At 46.2% G+C, this 19,661-nt stretch overlaps 1 protein-coding gene across 2 annotated transcripts; it reads right to left on the bottom strand.

Annotated features, from left to right (window-relative positions):
• Window positions 1-534: 534 nt before the first annotated feature.
• On the bottom strand, window positions 535-16,340 carry LAMP3 (lysosome associated membrane protein 3). Of its 2 annotated transcripts, none has more exons than XM_009954536.1 (6): window positions 16,295-16,340; window positions 11,042-11,832; window positions 9,786-9,908; window positions 6,324-6,381; window positions 4,306-4,473; window positions 535-674 (listed from the first exon to the last, which is right to left on the bottom strand). In XM_009954536.1, the coding sequence occupies exons 1-6, from the start codon at window positions 16,338-16,340 to the stop codon at window positions 535-537; spliced, it is 1,326 nt and encodes a 441-aa protein (XP_009952838.1). The 2 variants fall into 2 exon arrangements, with proteins under 2 accessions (XP_009952838.1, XP_086324511.1); XM_086468385.1 differs by having other exon boundaries at window positions 9,786-9,905.
• Between the last annotated feature and the right edge of the window lie 3,321 nt (window positions 16,341-19,661).

Genomic DNA, 19,661 nt, shown 5'->3' with positions numbered 1-19,661 from the left:
GACTGGTGAGCACTTGCTTGTGAATGGCAGTCACGCTTGCCCTGAGACTTGAGCGTACACAGTGCTCCCACGAGGTTTTCACTGAGCTCTCATTTAACAGGGTTGTCTGTAGCTGTGGACCTCTGGTTTATTCACCTGAAGGTTGTATTACTGGGCTCACCTATTTTAATAATTCTAAACTCTGTCTTTAACAAACCTGATGGATTTTCTGGGGGATAGTGATACTGCTTGCTTTAAGCTATTTTTAGGCATCTGACTTAGGTGGTCTGAATTGCCTCCTTTGTTGATAATACAAAGAACTTGGGCTCCTCACTTTGGTCCTCTGGACTACATCTAAATTAGATGCTAAGAATAGCCTAAAGTAGATGGTGGGAGTTCTCTCCTTCCCACCTTAAAGAAATCGCTTCCAGAAACAGTCATTAGCTTTAAACCCATGATGTCATCCCATTTAAAAATGTGGCTTCAGGGCAGTGAGAAGCTAAAACTCCTGTGAATTCTCTACTTGCTACGCACATTTGGGAGTGCAAGGGCACTTCAGATACGTTCGTATCCTCTGTGCGGCTTTCTTCTGGAAATCAGGAACGTGGCAAACACAATGACAAACAACCCGAGGATACTCAGGCCCACCGCGACAGGAGCTGCTTTACTGTTTTTGTCACGAAAACATTCTTCTTCTGAAAGTAAAAGGAGATCAGAGAATGTGTTACAGCAGAACACTGTACTCCTATAGACCTGTATTCCAGAAAAATTAGCAAATACAAGCCAGAAGTTCTCAAAACATTGGGGTTTTTTTCCGGAGCTATACTTAATACATTTTTATCTGTGGTGAATCTTATCTCAAGAAAACAATATTTGCCCCTTTCAAAATAGCCACATGCTTTGCTGGAGAATGACTCTGCTCTTTCATGTCCACAGTAATTGTTTTACCGTCAAGATCAGTACATACGCAACAGGAGGCTTTCTTGCTGATAGCAGCTGTGAAGCATCACACTACAAAGTGCAAGTCTAAAAATAAAAAGCAATATATATCCTGCATGGACAAAAACTGCTCCTACGTGGCATCTGATTGCTTCTGCCCAGTAAAAAGGCTCAGGCCAGAGAAGGGAGCCCATAGTCCGGCACATCATTAGCGCAGCAAGGATCCTAGTTAAGGCAGTGTTTCCTAAGAAAAATCAAATTTGAATTGTTCTCTGCATTTAATCTGAATGCTTGAGGATAATTGTGGCTAACTCAGAACATCAAAAGATTAGGAAGGCAGAAGCCGTGGACTTAGTCCAGGGGGTTGCTTTAGCAGTGCCATTACAATTTTATTGTGCATACAATGATATCAGAAAAGATTTTGACACACATAGTATCTTTTAAGAACCATCCAAAGATATATTCACCCCAAATATACCTCTTAGCTACAGAGGGGGCAAATCCTGACTTCCTCAGCCAGTCCCTACCCAAATGAATATTCAAGTCATCCTCTGATTAAATGGAAACTCATTACTTACTTAAAAATTAACTTCCAGATTGGGGTAAATTAGCAGCTTCCCTATGGAGAGACTGTGCCATCTGGGTCGCTGACATAAATGGAATATTTACCCAGGTAACAATGGCAGGATCAGTCTCAAATTCACAAGACAAGTGTAGCCCTGGGAGTGAAGGCAAGGTCTGGGAATGATGACTAATGTGTTATCCCAGAACTGGAACAGACCTACATCTTTCATCTGGTCTATAGGAATGGTCCTTCCTTGGGCTCCAGGGAAAGAAAGATCTCTAGCGTGATACTCTGAGTGGCACCTGAGCAGCAAGTTATCCTCTAGGTAGGGCAGCTTGATCAGCTGAACCCCACAGCATATTCCAGCCCAGCAGTGAGTCAGTTTTTACCCAGGGTATGAGGGAAATCCAACACCCTCCACCCCTTTCACTCCATGTGACTGTTCCAAGGGAGATTTTGACAGGGCTCTAAGACAAAAGCCACTGTTATTGTCCGATTCCGATGACTCTGCTGGCACAGACTGTAGCTTAGCGTGGGCTTTTCCCCAGTGGGAATCTTTATGCCGATGGCAGGCAGATAGCCCAGGGAGCATGTGGAGTGTGTGACATCATGTCACAGCTCCGGAGCCTCCACAGAGCTCTCCCCAAGATCTGATCCTCTTCTCCTTTGATCCAAGTGCTGATTTCATGTGATGCAATGCCACAAGGCCAAAGGCATCAGCATTCTACTAGATGCTGCCTTTAAAAAGCTTTGTCTGGTTAATGTAACCTGCTGTTAAGAAAGTGAGCTGAAAAGTATTTGCATCTGCATGCTGCAAAAGCCAGAGGTGTTTGAATTCACCATTGCCTTGACAAAACCCTAGGAATTGTTTCTGACATACTGAAGTGCAGTTCAGAAGACACTTTTACAACTTTCCAGACTCAAACAGGCCAAGCTACTGATGTAATGCTGCTGCAGCCTGTACAAAATTGTAAGGAACTTGAAACCAATAATCATTTCTTTTTCTTCCCCTTTTAAAGATAAGCAAATCAGGAGCAACAGAAGTGAAACTACCAGTCTTGAGACACCCAAGGGGAGGAGGCTGGTGATGTGTATAGAGTCATTCTTTTACTGGGGATTTTGTGTTTCAAAATCTGCATACAGAGCAGAGGTACGTAACGGTTTCATAACTATTTCGTGGCCACTGGGGAATTATTTCAGAGGTGGTAGCTGCTTTCTCAGCCCTTTGATTAGAGCAAAACTGATTTAATTTTGTATGTGGTATTGACTAGCAAAGATTAGCCTGACCTTGGAGAGAGAGAGAGAGAGAGAGCGCGTGTCTTTCTAAGCTCTGTCTCTGCTAGAAGTGAGGCCATACCAAAAGCCATAACTGAACTCATTGTACAAATTCGAGTGGGAATGTGGGGACCAGATGGAATGCCGTGAGTTGTTCCAGCTCAGTGTTATCCCATGAAAAAAAATCTTCATGAGAATGAGAACATAGATTGGAATCTCAGTGTGGCTTTTAAGAACTTAAAGAGAAGTGTACACAAAAAAGTCCATGCCTTAAAAAAACCCCAAGTGTTGTTTCCCATGATATACCTTTTAGCATAAGAAAGGCAGCCAAAATAGTGAACTAACAAAAGATGGATCAGTCAAACAGAGCCAAAGTGACTCGAAAGACAGATCTAAAATAAAAAGAAGAATACAGGGGCAATATTTTGTAAGCATGCAGAAAGTCAAATGTCAGAAGAAGGGAATGTTTTATTAGTGCATCTGAAGGGCTGGAGAGCTGATAAGCCTATCTGTCCAACTGAGCTCTTGTATGGAAACACCCTGCGAGGATGTCACAGAAATGTGAAGATGTACAATTTGAAAGAGACCACAGGGTCCCATCTAGTCCACCCCTCTGCGTTTTGTAGGATCTTTCATGCGTCTCATAAGAAGTAAGGCAGTAGACTTTGAGAGCATCCGTACTGTGGGACACAGGAGTTTCCTGGTGCACCCAGCAGCCGTGGGCTCCACAGTCTGGCCAGGTCCTGGCTGCATCGCTGGACAAGAAACAAGGATGACAACATCTCATTTCCCTGTGGAAGGAACCCCAGGTGTGGGTGTAGGAAAGAAGTTGTGATGAGCCCAAATACATTCTCCCAGTGGGGGCAATCCAGAAACCAGGGAGGCAGTACTGGTCTGTCTCTGTCTTTTACTAAGCTACAGGGTTGCCTTTTTTTGGCAGTACTCAAGCAAAGACAAATTGCAGAGCTGAGCATCACATTTAATTCTGAAACTGGAAGCATGCCAATCGTGCTTCTCCTCAGGACCACATTTCATCATGTCTAGACACAGCTGCCTTGAAAGTATCATCCTGCATTCACAAATATCCCTTATTAGTTGGCAGTTTTGCTGCTGCAGCTGTGGGACATCATGAGTATCAAGCCTTTCAAAATAGGTAAAATCTGACTATATCGAGAACAGTGACCTTGAACTGAACTGTATGTGTTAGGGGTTTGGGCAATGCAATGATGGTGAACACCTCCGCTTGCTCCAGGAGAAAATGGGTGGAGAGTTAAATTGTCGCTGTAGAGAAGGTGAAACAGAAAGTACAGAATGCAGAGGGAAAGATGCTTCTCCGTCTTCCATAGGTGTGTTGAAAATGACTCAGAAAGTAAGAATATAGCAGTGGGGCAGGTTACATTATTTGGGAACTATCACAAAGCTGTGATTGTGCTATAGGTGTAACAGGGTCACCGCATGTGCATGGTTATAATCTAGCAGGTTATATCTATCGGGCTGCCAGAGTGCTGACATGTAGATCTCGGTGGGAGAGGTATTCTTCTACTTACCTTTTCCAAACTGGTTACCGACAATATCAAATGCCTGCAGCTGCATATCAACAAAGACTAGCTGGAAGTTCTTCTCCAAGCCGAAGGTTTGCTTGCTGACACACTTAAAGGAATTCCCCAGCTTTGTTGTAAACAGCTCCTCCTGTATGGTTGCATAGTAAAGCATACCTGGAGGCCGTAAAGAGAGAGACAAATGAGAATCCACACTAACTCTGTTGGGATCAGCATCTTCCTAAGGTAACACGGAGGATCCCCGGTGCTTTGGCAGAGCAGCAGCCACAGATGTGACTAAAGCGTGGACATTGTCCCCATAATGTATCAGTTACATTTCTTCCATGTTTAAGTGAGCGCTTTAATTTTTCAATTGGCAACTCAGCTGAGCTTGGGTCTGAAAAAGTGGCTAAAATTTCAGACGCTTCTTCAAATCTGGATCTGCAAGAGGGGTTAGGATTCTCGCAGGAGCAGACAACTATCTTAAGTGTCCAGCATGGCTATTCCCAGACAAAACAGAGATACCATCTCTAGCATGGGAGTTTGAATTATCTGGTCTGTATTGCTTTATGTATTAAATGTGTTTTTAAACGTATGTCAGTGTCACAATACTTTACAGAAAATATGGCTCAAGTTCCAAGCGTGAAAAGATCTTGTAACCTGGCCATATCCTTTATGTGTATCCTCCTTTGAAAGCAGATATACCAGTTTAAGACAAAATCATCCACATCACCAACGCTGCATCACTGTATCTCAGCCCCATCTGCCAGCACAATGGTGTGCAGCATACTCCTGATCCTCTTCAGTCAAAAGCAGTACACCAGTGTGTGCTGATACACTTAACTCAGTGATTTTTACCTTAGAAAAGATACAGGCTTGCTCACTGTAAAAATACTGCTGGTGGACTGTGATCTGTCAGAGAGGCAGTAACAAACAGCCAGGGACAGCAATGTCTCTTGTCAGCACCACTGTTGAGGGCTTTAAAACTTATCATTAAGCCCACTAGTTTGTATTTGCTGCAAGTTGCACTTAGCAAGGCACAGGAAAACTGGACGTTTAGACTGAGAACATCCCTAGGAGACAAGTCCTCTGGATCAGCTTTTCTTTTACTTTAATTGCTGTCGATCAGAATGGGCTCCACCCGAGTTAATAAAAGTGCTTGTCAGTGAGAAGAAAAATAGGCACCGACCTTCCAAAAAGCTCAGTGCTATTAGGACACACCTGGTCAAGTTCCTGATTTGTTTTTCTTCTTCCAGGGATAAAAATCAATCCAAATACTTAGGAGTAACAAAAGGAGAAGTGACTTAATATGGGCGTTAACCTGTCACAGATTTGATATATTGGGAGGAATTTGTGCAAAATTAATGTCAGAGAAAATCTGAAGTGATGGCTCGAAATTTTTCTCTGACCTAAAAGATCTCAGCATTTCTTTGGACGTAGCATCTGGGGCAGCTCCTGATTGTTCAAATGGCGAGACTCAGGGCTGTATAAGAAAAAAAAGATCCGATTGCCTGAGAAGAGCACAGACAAGGTCAAGGATTTCAGGATGGTTTGAAGAACCTCAGCCTGAGTCCAGTTCTTATTTTTGCCAAACCAAAGCGTCAGGCACGCCTCCTCTCCATGTTGGTGTATTTGAAATCTGGATCCAGCTCCACAGTTGTGTGATCCAGATACTGTCTTCATTTAGTTCGCTTATTAGATTGGAAAGACGCATGCAACTGAACTGGAGTCACTGCATTTCTGTGTGTTTGCAGACAAAAGCTTTTAGGACTGTTTGAAGTAATCTCTGCTCTGAAAGAGGTGGGGCAGGGAACATTTTTGAGGACAAAAGGAAAATTGAACAGTTCTGATGAACCTGCAGCCCAGTCCCTTCTCTTCCATTTTCATACCATAAGATTGATGTGAATGACATGTTAAAAGCCTGATAAAACACATGATTTTCAAGATATAATGTTTTAAAGATATGAAAACCTATCCCACACCCAGAACAATTTGATATGAAATTAAGACAGTGTAAAATCACTGACCTTCAGAAGATAACTGCAATCTGGTCTCAATTTTACTGACATAGTACGTTGGAGCTTGCTGCAGAAGAAGAGACACCTTTATTCACCATACGTCCTCATATTTGTGAAAAAAGTACAGTTCACCACAGCAAAACGGTCATAAAGGATGTCCCCATAAAACACATTTTAAAGCATTGTCTTCAAGACCCAAGAACCAGCTTGCTTGGCTGTATTGCTTTTTCTTTTCCAAATCACTCCATCTAATAGCTAACAAGCTGGTGTAATGCAGCAGCCTCAGTGAAACTCCACCTTGCAGGTGTCACTTCACACACACTGCTCAAGCTAGATATTTGGGTGATGCTTGTGGTAACCGAAAGTAGGAGAGAGTTAAGTGAATAGTACACATTGCACAAATTAACGGGGATGTGATGAGGCCATTTTTATTCACCTGTTCTGCTTTCACTGAGAGTCCCTACAGTGCTCTCCTGAGTAATCCTGCACTGAGTTAATCCGTGCTGGCCTGCAGTCTGACTGCTTGCAGGACCTAAGCCCGTGCCTTGGGAAGTACTTGGGACTCCCAGCACTGCAGTGAGCTTTATCCATAGATGCCTGTCGCGTCAGCAAACGGCAGAAAGCAGCAGTGCTGCTGTGATCGCCGTCGTTTTGAACTGGGAGAGGTCAGCAACAAGCCCAGAGCTGGGACTTCACCTCATGCTAGTACCGCTCATTTCCTATTTTCTCTGCCAGCAGCAGCCACTACAAACAAGGAAACAGCAGCCTGGATGCGCACGGGGGAAATAACTGTTCTTTCCACCCTGCTGACACTCTTGGGGCTGGGTGGCTTTTTTCCGTATGCCCACAGACTGCTGACAGAGAAGGCACCTGGTACAACAGCACAGAGCAAACTTTCCAGGTAAGCGTCCTGCCCACGTGTGTCCTAAAACCCTGGTGCAACCTGAACGCTGTCCTCCCCTGACTGTCACAAAGTGAGACCCAGCCCCAGGAGCTTTTCCCTGGTAGCAGTGTTGGAGTATAATGTGAGTCTTGATGTAGCGGCCCTGCTATCCTTTTTGATTCCAGCACCCAGGGACCGGTGAGGGCAGCTGGTGGATAAAAGGCAGCCATCACAAATGCCTCCTGTGCACCCAGTTTTAATGTTATGCAGTTTAAAAGCTGGTAGGACAGATTAGGAAAGTTTGAGAAAGAAATACACCAGAGAAGAGGTTCTCAGCATTATTCCTACCTAAATACAGAAATAGATCAAATATTACCATTTGTTCAGTGGCAGTGCTATGTTCTGTTTGGCCACAGTTAATAACTTTGCATGAGGAAAACACCTGCTCCTATTTCATGTCTTGTGGGTTGGTTACAAAACTTCCTTTTTTCAAGTTCTCTGCACAAGGCAGCTGGGAGTGGTGAGTACTGAGCCAGCCGCTCACCTCCCGCTGCCCCGCACCAGCACCACAGCCCCGGGGCCTGATCCAGTGCCTCTTTCACTGGTAAAAATCTGAAGTGCCGCCATGGGAGCACTCCTGGTTCAAAGCAGTTAAAGAGGCTGTGGGGGCCAAACACAAAAAACAGCAGCAAAATGATTTTTCATTATCTTAAATTTCAAAGAAGTCTAAGCCGAGCCCTGCTACGCTCTTGAGGCTTATCATTAAATGAAAGGCAGATTGTCTAATGCTGTGCCAATAACCGCCTTTTTCAGGGCAAGACAGGTCAAGTACCTCCTCAAGGTTCACATCACCCTTCTTAGCACTGCTACAAGCTGGGGCTTTCATGGGCACTTGAATCACCAGACTTTTTCTGAGGATCCTTGTAACACAGAAAATGCTCCCCTTGTTGCAGGAAGCACACATTTAAAGCAAACACTCACGGTCTGAACTGATCCTTTGTTTTAAAACAACTCCTTGATTTTTTACCTCACTTTCCCTCTGCAGCTTTTACAAAGCTTTCTGCCATAAACTAAAACCAAGAGGATTGTTCATTGAAACCTTTTCTCTGCTCAAGCGTTAATGTCTCAGGTGCAATATAGTTTGCCGTTGCCTCTTGGACTTTCTATGGAAATGACTGATTAACCATTTGTACTTTTCTTAACTGTCACTAATTTGAGCTTGGAAGCAGGCTGTAAGATTGACATTTTGGCTTGATTAATTGAAGGAAACAGCTCAGCAGCGATGGCCAGCTGCAGCTCTGAACTGCTGTGGAGCTCCAGGACATGGCCTTAATACATCTTACCCTCAGTCAGAGCTTGATGGGATCCAACCTGTGCCGTTTTCCTCCCTGCCCATTAATGACTTTATACACAGGATTAACTTCTGTCTTTAGGCCTGCTGGCAGCACCACCCAGCCCTTATTAGCTCTCAGATGAACAGTACTGTGTGCTGCCTCCCAAAATATGTACACCACGTAAATGTCCAAGGAAGCAAGAGGATGGCTGCTGTTATAACCACCATCGTTTTCTCCCGTGGTTATAATAGCAGCAGCACTCTTGCCAGCTTACGTTGAAACCTCATCCACATGTCCCAGTGGGGAATGTGGTATCAAAAGACACTATGTCAGAAAGAAAGCTTATTTTCCCACTATGTAAGAAGGGCTTCTCTCTTGCCCAAGTTTCTGTGTGTACTTATAAGTCTCCCTTGTGTGGCGCATTTTAAGGGCACTTAGCTACAGTTTGGTTGTTGTCGTTTGCTTGTTTGAAATTTCCCACTCAGAAATCAGATGAAATTCGGCCCCTTCAGCTGTGGACGGGCCGTGGCTCCTGGGCACTTACAACTGCACAGGCTGCCCTTTGGATTTAGCAACCACAGCTGGCGTTGGCTGGGCCGTTGTGAAACTTAGCATTTATGGGAAGCAGATGACTAACCTCCCCTGCCTTCAGGTGGTCCCCGAGACACCATTTCATAAGAGCAACTTGATAGCATGAGTCAGAGCTCCCGGCACACACACCTTGTTCCTGCGCAGGGACTCCAGTCCCACGCCCCTTCCCTCCGTCCCGCTCCAACGCAAACAGCAGACCCGGCCTTCCCTCCCACTAGATTTTTACCTGCGTAAAAACAAGACGCAGATTTTGCTCATGGCTGTTTCTAGACTTTGTGCTGCTGGATGGGTAGCATTAACCCCGTTCTCTAGCACTTTCTGTCAGATGGCAAGGCTCTGTGCTTACCCCTCATTGCACATACGAACCTCCCCAGATGGAAAGTTCAAACAGACCAGACCTGATTTAACGTTCAAGTTAGCCCTTGTCTGAGCAGGGGGTTGGACCAGGTGGCCTTCAAAGGTCTTTTCCAACCTGAATTGATCCATGGTTCTATGATTCTAGCCTCTTGGGAGGGACAGGAGTAATAGTGCCTTATACACAGGTGGAAAACTAGCATCGAGATGGATGACATCCCTTTTCCCACGGCATAAGCTGGATCGAAGGCAGCCTAAGTTCCAGCTCCTCAATCCTAAACTCTCCTTCCCCCTGAATGCAACAATTACCTTTACAAAGGTGATGTTTATAAACCCTCCACTGAAAGTTATGTTCAGCTTAGACTGCACCGTCCCACAGCTTCCAGATGTCTTTGTCGTGTTGGGGTTGACAGCCATGTACTCCATCCGCTTCTGTGGAGAGAAGAGACAGTGCAGGGCTGCTGATGAAGAGGAGTGGGGAAACTGAATAAGAAACACACAGAGATTTATAGCTGATTTTCTTTTTTTTTTTTTCCCAGACAGGCTCTATGTGGCTCAATGAACAAGCCAGTGGTGGTGGCAGCCTAACTGCTGCGTGCCAGGGTCGTTCCCCACTCATAAACCAGCACTAGTGCTTGTCTGACACCACCGAGCTGTTCCAGTGCGTTAACCTGGCAGAAAATAATAGTTTTCTGCTCATTCAGTGAACTGGTGTGATTCAGAGCAGGGCCAAATGAGCACCAGTGGTAATTTTAGAGAGTGAGCAGTGGGAACTTGTGCCTGAAGGCAGAGGAAAGACCAAAACAGAGGCAGGCAGGGGTTAGATTGGCTTCGACATGTGTCGGTCCTCGTATCACCCCAGCCGGCTCATTACGTCCCACACAGTTCATCTCTAGCGCCTGCCAACCCACGTTGTAGCCTGAAAGGAGAGCTCTGCAGCCCCGAATACAGTTTGGCTCCTTCAGCCTCATCTCGAGCCCACCTAACTTTTGTAATAAACATCTCGCTATGGTCTGGTGAGGTTGGGAATCGTGCACCCTGCCTGGCTTTATGACATCTTTTGCTGAATCATTCACAGTGGACCATGGCTAGGAGAAGGTATGAGTTCCCCAGGACCCCAGCTCTGATCCAGCCTGGCAGTTCCCGTGATCCTAAAATCTCCATGCATCAGCATCAAGACAGCCCACCTCGGAATCCAAGTCTGTAAATGGACAATTTCTTGCTTTCGTTGCAACTCGCAACGTCAAGCCCTTTGCTGAAGTCAATGGAGATTTTAACTAGTCTGGGAAACACAAATAACGCTGAAGGCTGATCTACCGCCCCAGTATTGCTACCACACGCACATCACTGAAATAAGAAAGCACCCATACCTCCCACTGACATCATCATACAAGCCAAAGTACAGCAGCTGAGACGCTGTGGCACAGAAAAGGCCTTAGATGGGCAGCAAACCACTTTTATCACACCAGCTAACTTCTGAAAACTGCTTTGAAAGACGAAGGATAAATTCCAGCTGATGAAGAAGCAGCTGTTACAAAGCTCAGCCTTGAGCCCTTCTACCTCACCTTCTGTGTATTTTGAGCCATCAGTTGCAAACCCATGACCGCTTTGATGCAGGTCCTGTTCCCATCGGAAACGGTGTATGTGCCAGTGGGGATGGGAGCAGGCCGCGGTGCGAGAGTGGGTCTCATGGTCGTCGTAGCAGATGGAGTGGTTGTTTGGGTCCCTGGATGAATGGTTGTTGCGTTGGTCACGGCTGTGGCTGTTGGACCTTTAGGCGCTGTTGTTTGATTTCCTGACCCTGTGATGGGCTTTACAGTCTGCTTGGTGGTGGCTGTAGTAGTTACGGTGGCAGCTGTCATTCGTGTGTTCGGTGTTGTGTGATTTACGGTTGTGTTTGTGGCTGCTGCGGTCACTTCTGTGCTCGTGTGCGTTCTGGCTTGCTTGGTTGAGGACATAGGGTGTACGGTTGTGTTCTTCACTGCACGTGTAACTGTTTCCATTGCCTGGGTTGTAGCCTGACCAGCTGCAGTTGTGCTGCCTGCTGATGGTGTGGGTACCACCGTGGGAGACTTCTGGCCAGTCACTTGCATGGTGGTTGCTCCTGCCTGGGCTGTCGTGTGATGGCCTGCTGCCGTTGTTACCTGGTGCTGGTCTGTTGTCTGCACAGCTGTTCTGTGGCTTGTGGATGTTGTTTCAAGAGAGCCTGTGCTGTTAAAGTGACCTGTGGTGCCTTGATGGGGTGAAGAATGATAAAGGGAAAATGGCTGAGCAGAAGTAGCCGTGTGGTGGAAGGATGTGGTTTCTGGAGACAGTTCAACCCCCAGGGCCACTCCAGCAAAGCAGGAGGAAAATCCTGCAAAGAAACAATAAGTCAGCAGTCTAGAAACCTTTACATTTCACATTTCTGTTGATACTTACAACATAACTGAGCTGATTTGGTTATCAAATGGGTGATTTGATTTTATTTGTCATTTGGCTCCAGCCACAATAGGAGAGGGAAAGCAGATGTGCTGTAGGACTACCCGTAACTTTTCACCACTCCCCCAACCTTCACACCTCTGACTATACCTGTTGCAGTGGAAGCACATTGGCTCCCAGCTCCCCACACGCTGCTTTTACTGCCGCAGAAGCCAGAGGATGCTGGAGGCACGAGTAGACCTTGCACAACCCCCAGGCAGCACAATTCCCTCGCAGGCAGCAGTACAGCTGCTAAGGAAGATGTAGCAGGCGAAGGGGTGGTTGGCTACTTACCAACAAAGCATGGGGAAAGGGAACATTTTGTGTGTGTGAGGGAAGTGGGGCAGCATAATGGTCTTACAGCAATTCACAATAGTCTGGGAAACCAGTCTGGGAAACAGGGAAATTCCAGATATTTTTTTATGGTTTTGTTGTAGTCATGCTGGCTTGAACCTTGAAGTTCTTCCTCCTGGGAGAAACCCAAGGGGATGCTCCAAACAAGGAAGGATTAGCCCTGCTTAGTGATGAGCTTTCAGCAATGAGAAACAAATTTCCGGGTACAGCGTCCAGGGGTGTTTTGGACCACATCTGAAATTAGTCACAGCACCAAAATTATGCTTCATCTTATAACATGTACAGAAACACGTCCCTTGCAGAACTGAAAAGAAAATATCTGGCTCCTAAATGTAAATAATGAAGGGAAGAAGTGGGGGAAGTACGTTGTAGAATAGATAAGGTCACAACTCTTCTGCTTGAGTCTTCGACTGTGAGTACGCAACAAGACTGTGTAAAGACAAGGTCAGGCTAAAAGAAATTGTAGATCACTGACATATGAATTCCTTGATGTGCATGAAGCTTCAGGTGTAGTTAAAGGCTTTACTGCCTAAATTAGCTGGAGGACAGAGATGAATTCTCTGGTTTGGAGACAGAAGGGGCACAAAAGTCCAAGACAGCTCACATTCCTAGCAGTACAGCTCCACAGAGGATGCCACAACGCGTTGTCTGAGAGGCTCATTGTACGTTGGTTCTTCCAAAGAAATGCCTCATGAATTGGTGTCAAAGGTTTGCAGCAGGAAGGTTGCTGAGATTCAGATTTTAGAATTGATTAATGCCGGAGGCACTTTCAGAGTGGAAATGGCTAAAATCTCACAAGCTCTTCTTCCTTCTATTTATTTTTTTCCACTCAGCATGGACAGGGATCTGCAGCAATAGCTGAATTCACAAAATCTCACCATTTTAGGATACATATAAACTAAATAAGAATGATAAAACCTACTTGATTTTCAATGAAATCTAAGATCAAAGCCAAAGAAATGAGAACAGACGTGTAGATCTGAACCCAAACCACAATTTTCCCTTGAAAATGGCTATGCTAGAGAAGAGCAGAAGTGTAGATGTATACTCCATATTCCTAAAATTGCCAGGGTTTCACCTCTGTGCTGTACAGAATATACTTGACTGCCAGCGTAGCTGTTATCAAAGAAGTGCAGCTTGATACAGATGAAAAGCCACAAAAATGACAGGAGAGATCCCTCTTATTGTGAATTTTATCAGAAGGAACCTAAACATGCCGTAATTAATATGATACTTTAGTTCATTTTCTCACTTTCCCCCAGACTTTACCACACCTGCTGGCAGAGCTGAAAAGCAGATAAGTCATCTCCCTCTCTGTGTGCCAGTGGAAAATCAGAGCAGCAGCTGCCAAATAGCAGCTATAGGTAGTTGCGTCTAAATGTATTGGCACGATAGAAACAAAAAAAGAAGAAGTTGCAACTTTCACTCTATGTTCGCCCTATAAGACTGCGAAACAGCCCATATTCAAGTTCGCACAAGTCTAAAACAGTCATTACTTCTTAGTTTTCAGTTAACAGATTGGTTTCGATTACTGACCAGGTAGCACTTATCTCACAGACATGAAGAGAAACATTATTTCACCGACATTTGGATGCCATCCATAGCTTTTAAATGAAACTTTTTTTTCCCCAAAGGTGGGAACCTTTGACCCAAAAGGTCATTTCAACCTAAATTTTTCATTAGAGAAACATTCAGCCTAGCAGGGTCACTGAGAGGTAAAGTCAGAAATGTCTTTGGGGTGGCCCATGGCTTGTGCCCACCAGACCGCTCCTCCAGCCTCCCATGGCTCTCCCAAGGACTTTGGAGCTTCTGTTGGTGCACGGACACGTGGAAAAACCCATTGTCTTGGGTCGTCTTCTCAAAAGGCATTTGGCCCCATGAGCAGCTAGGGATGGGTGAGGATTGCTTTCTGGGTGCACCTGGTGGTCTTGGCTCTCCTTCGGTGGCTCTGCTGTGCGAAGGGGCAGGCGGGCCCACGGGGTGCCCGACTTACTCTCCAACTGAGGCCTGGAAGGCTTCACCGTGGCTCCCTCAGCATGGCGGCGCTGCCTCTCGGGGGGCCTGGCACAGCTCAGCCAAGGAGCCGTCTGCACAGCTCCCCCCACCGCAGCCCTTGTCACGGCTCTGCCGGCAAAAGGGGCCACAGGACAATGAAGGATTGCAGCCCTGCATCCACCTGTTAGTCTCCTTTTTTTTTTTTTCCTCTGTGAATCCTGCTCACAACTTCACACAACCAACATTTTGCTCAAGGGATGTGTGCTCCTTGCCGTGTTTCTTCCTGGAGCAAGCAGCTGCAACCCCCTCGTCTCACCTCAGCTTCAAAGTTGTGCGTTACAAGTGCCGAGGGCTGCACGTTTCTGCCCAGCAAGGCTCCATGCATGCAGCGCTCCAGAACAAAACTCTCAGAAAAGGATCAGGGCAGCTCTCAGAAATTTGCTGTTCCCAGTCTGGGCCTGGAGCCCCTGTTTTCGTGCTTTGGTGACAAGTTTCAGTCAATGCCAGCAAAGGGATGTCACTGCTTTGCTTTCCTCCTAGGCAATACGGTGGGAAGTTAAGTGCTTAGTGCCATGATCTGGCTGTGACATTTCTCAGCCTGCCGTCCTGTAATGGGGTGGGTGAAAGAAACTCTTGCTGAGGGTTTTTCCCCCCTTCTCGTCTAACCACACACTCACGCTGCTCAGCCACCCAGCAGGTTTGTTCTGCTTTATGCTGCCCAGAAGAAATGCTTGTGTTTAGCTGACTGATTTTGTGTAGGCACAAAAACCTGACCCAGCTCCTACAATAGCTGAAAACATTCTCACCAGCCCTGGCTGCTTTGGTTTGAGTCCTTGAGGAACTGGAAAAGCACCAAGATTTTCTAAGAGGTTTCAGTACTGTTGTAGTTTCCCTCCAACATAGGAGCAGTTTCTTAAACCTCCAACCCATCAGACCTTTACCCCTTAAACTCTAATTATGTTTAATTCCCTATCTGCACAGAAAGTCTCAACTTTATGGCATTAATAAAACATCAGAACAGATTACTAAAGGAATGATCAAAAATGGATAAGGAGCTGAGGAAACAAGTTCTTTCTGGTCAAAAAGATTCGTGCTGACCACTGAGTTGTAAGTGTTATTTCTCTCAGTCTGATCTTGCTCTCCTTTCGTGTATACATTTTGGGGTACTTCAGCAGACTCTGGCTATGAAGCAGGTGTGGGGAAGCAGAGCAGATACAATGGATGCTGCTTGTGGTCGAGTCCCTGAGCTGTTTTGCTGCTCGCTGCACTGGGAGGGGGACAGGTGTTGTTCCTTGTGTGATCCCTGGGTGCCGATGGCAAAGCACACTGCAGAAACCCAGGGCCCCAGCAGCGAGCTCAAGCCTTTAGCCATCACGCAGGTTACATCACGCTCTGTCCTTCACCTGGCAGGTTTTGTACTGCTGCGGGCGTTGAGGGACGACGTACTGTGCTGGGACATGTCCTTGGCCAGGCCAGCTCCACAGATTTTCACAGAGCGGCACTAAGGATTGAGTTTGTCGTTGGGGTAAGCCCCAGCCTGCCTTCTGCAAGCCCCCTGCCTCACTCTTGCTTTCCTGAGCATCCTCTGCATCTTGCAATGCAGACAAATGAATGACTCGAGCAGCACTTCCTTAGTTTTTCTTCTGCTCGTCTCGCTCAAGACTGTCAGTTCTGCTGGTCTGGAAACTATTTTTAATTAAGAAAAGCAAGCCCCAAAAAGCCTGCTTCTAATACTATTTTGAGCTGACTCCGTCGCACAGAGTTTATGTCACCACAGAGTGCAAGGGAAAATACACGGGAAAACATCAGACTAAGTCTATGCCAGCTGTCATTAAACGCAGTTATTGTTATTTGTTAGCAGTGGGACTTTACTAAAAGCACCCTTAGTGCTAGCAACAAAACTATTTAAAGTTTTCAGTCTGTTAGGTGCTGTCCTGACTGCAAGGAAACAAAACTAGGATAGACTGCATCATTTTTTTCTGATAGAAATGATGGAGGATGTTACTCACCACAGGCGAAGGTTAGCAAGACGAGCTGCCGTGTGCTCCTCTCCATGGCCAGCACAGCTGCAGGTTTGAGAGACGCTGCTTCTCACCGTGGAGCGGGTGGAAAGTAAATCAAGGTTTCCCGGGGACTGAAAAGTTTCATGCAGGGAGTGCTCAGTCACATGGCTGGAAAGGAGGTGGAGAGAGGGAGAGACTGGTGCTTCTCGTCTGTAAATTACCGCAGAAGGAAATAAATGATGGTTAGGAAAGAAAGTGAAAACAAGAAGGACTGCTGGGCTAACTGGGGGGAGGACTGGCTCTCACTCAGCAGCTGAGACTTGCGGCTCTGCAAAGCCACGTAAAGCTTCACGCGTCTCTCCAGTTTTGGTAACATGGTGCAGACTGCAGCTGTACCCCTGTGGAGGGTTACAACATGTAAATCAGCACTTTCTCTGTGTTCTTTAAAAAAGCACTTTCTTTAGGGCCAAACTTTCTTTTATGTTAAGGCACAGAACAGAGGTGTGACCTTGAGCCATCCCTGCGGAGCCACAGGGCTGACCAAGCCCTAGATGGGCTCTGGTTCCAGTTGGGGACCGTCAGCAGCCTTTGCTGGCTGGGTCAGTCCTGCTCCAAGGACTGAGCTTGCCGAAGGTGGATCAGCGGGGGTGGCTCGCCGTTAGTGTTGCATCCAAACACACTCCTCAGCAAACAGCCAGGCCCCACCTATGTCCCGTGTAGCACCTCCTGCGAACCGGGCCAAGCTGGGACGGGAGCTGCACAGGCAGGTCCCGGCACGTGTAGCCACGCACCAGAGATCTGCTACGGGAGAGCGTTACGCCTGCTCACGTGTGCGGCTGGATTTCCAGCCCTGGGCCTTTGCCACGGGCCCTGCTTGGTGTGGGGGGAGCAAAGCAACACCCACCTGGGATCTGGTGCCGTCCTAAATTCTTCGTTTTCTCATACCAATATTGCACTGCACTGACACATAAGGCCAATGGCTTGAAAACTGAAGTGAGGCGAAGTTTGCCCCCAGAAATCTGGATATTGACTGAAAGTAGTTCCAATTCATGTTGCTCTCTCTATTTGCATCACATTTCTACATTCTCGTTTTCACCTGCTTGCCCTTCTACATGATCCACAACATGCATTTGGGTCAACTAGCGCTCCCTAACAAACCACTGGCAGCCAAAGGTTTGCAGATTCTCGGGGATAACTACAATAAAGTTACCCTACAACTTCCTGGCCTTATGGCTGCAGCATTAGCATTTGCAACTCCTAACTGCCTGTGTGAACCTTCACACGCTCCAAACAGTCCCAGGGATTCAGGAACATGACTAAGGGAGATGGATAAAGGAAAAAATTACTGTGCCTTTTGTGACACGTGTGTTGGACAAATCAAGTTATATTGGATGGGTATGTGGATTTTTTTCAGCTGTGATGATGTGCCTTTACTGACACTCATCTATTTTTAATAGAAAGAAAGCTCATTGTTACTTCATATAGAGACATCAACCACAATGTTTTGTACTAGTTATAATTTTTATAAATTTCAAACAAAGTGTGGTTCTACACAGGTCAGAATGGCCTAATTACAGGAAGTTCATTTGCACACGCTTTTCTTGTAATAAATTCATACATTCTGTCTTGACTGGAAAAAAAGGACAGGTAATTCTGCGCTCTTTCCCTGTCTGATTATCTCTCATCAGTCACAATATACAAATACATCATTATCAACACCATGGAAAATACGTAAGAAAAACAAACTGTACCAATTCTCAGCTGGGGAGGGGAAATCTTAGCAGCTATTTCAGCTCCAGCTGCAAGAAGAAATAGACAATTTGGCTCTTTTTTTTATTATTATTCTTATATATATATCTAATCATATATATATTTGAAGTCAGGCTTTGAGTATTTTTGGAAAGGAAGCTCATGGCCGTTCTCATACCCAATCCTGTTTGAAATCTCAAGAGTCTAAAAAAATTCCGGATAATAAAATGGCTTTTCATCACATACACAACCAGATATAAGACACACGCACAGCTTTGTTGTCGGTGGCAAGAAAAGCCAGTGTTCAGATGTCGTTCGGCCACAGCTATTTATGATCAAGACAACGACCGTTCGTCTGGTTCTTCACTGCTGGGGTTGGACTGTAGAGAGGGAGAGGATCAGGCCTGATTACGGTTTAGCCTGGCTTGCTAAAAGCAAGATCCCCGTCTCATGACAGCTGCCCATCTGTCTGTCTGTTGTTACGGCCAGTAAGGGAGGAGCCTGTTGCCCAACTACGCCCGACTGAGCAGAGGGCAGTTTTGAGAAGGTGAAGTTTCTGCAGGTTTCGCAGCAGAGCAGAGGGAGGAGATCCAAGTCAAAACCTCAGCCCAGAGGGCAGGTCTCACTAGTCCGGACCCCGAGAGAATAGCCAGGCAGCTGGCACAGACTTGCTGGTCAAGCAGCAAGGGCACAATGCTCAACCACGAGCGCTGCTACAGCATAGATTTACCTTGGACCTTGTGTCTTCTACAACCTAAACTTAGTGGCAACCATTACTTTTAAATGACTTTCTGGTCACTGTATCGCCTCCAACACTAAAAAGAAAACCGTATTTGAAAAGTATGACTTTTAGTCCATCTACCTGAAAACGATAGTGCCAAAGACCTACATACAGAACACGTATACCGTAACGTACACATTAGTCTTGCTGGACGTTACCAAATCGTATCCTAGACTATATATGGAGAGTCATTCCCTTAATTATCACCTTATTTGACAGTACACTAATTAAAAGACTACCCTGTCTACTATTAAAAAGTCACCAAACCCCATTTTGTCTCATCAGCAAAGCCAGAAGGTTACTTCTGGTTGGCTGCTCTCAGCCTTGTCAGCAGCCTGATCTGTCCTTGAACTTCATCCCTTAAAAGAGCAAACCCAGCAGCGTGGCACCATCACACTGACTTTTGCACCACAGGCACCAGCCAGGCAAAGGGCCCCAGTTACTCCCCAGCAGCAGCTGGGGAGTAACCAGGTCTGAGCTGGGAAGAGTTGGGTTGGTCTGAGTTGGGAACGTGGAGGCGGAAACAGGCAGCTGCCTTTGGCTCGCCAGCACTGCAGGGAGGTTAAGGACACAACTAATGGCTGTGGGCTCCCTGCTGGGGTTCAGGAGTGTCTGAGGACAGCTGTGATACATCAGCTCCCAGGGACCGCTGAGACCAGGGTGCTGCGCCACTGCTGCACACAGCCACGGGGCAGCGAGTTACTTGTCACCCTCAGGACATTCATGGTGCAGGAGTGACCGAAACTTTGGTCCAACAGGAGAAAACATGAGATTTTGAAGGGGAAAAAAAAGAAAAAAGTTTTCAAAAGCAAAGTAGGGAGGAGAATTGTTACAATCCAGCCC

Source organism: Leptosomus discolor, chromosome 7 (assembly GCF_034619465.1).
Source record: "Leptosomus discolor isolate bLepDis1 chromosome 7, bLepDis1.hap2, whole genome shotgun sequence".
Lineage (NCBI taxonomy): Eukaryota > Metazoa > Chordata > Aves > Leptosomiformes > Leptosomidae > Leptosomus > Leptosomus discolor.
Note: the sequence above shows the minus strand (reverse complement) of the source record. Positions and strands in the feature narration are given on the sequence as shown.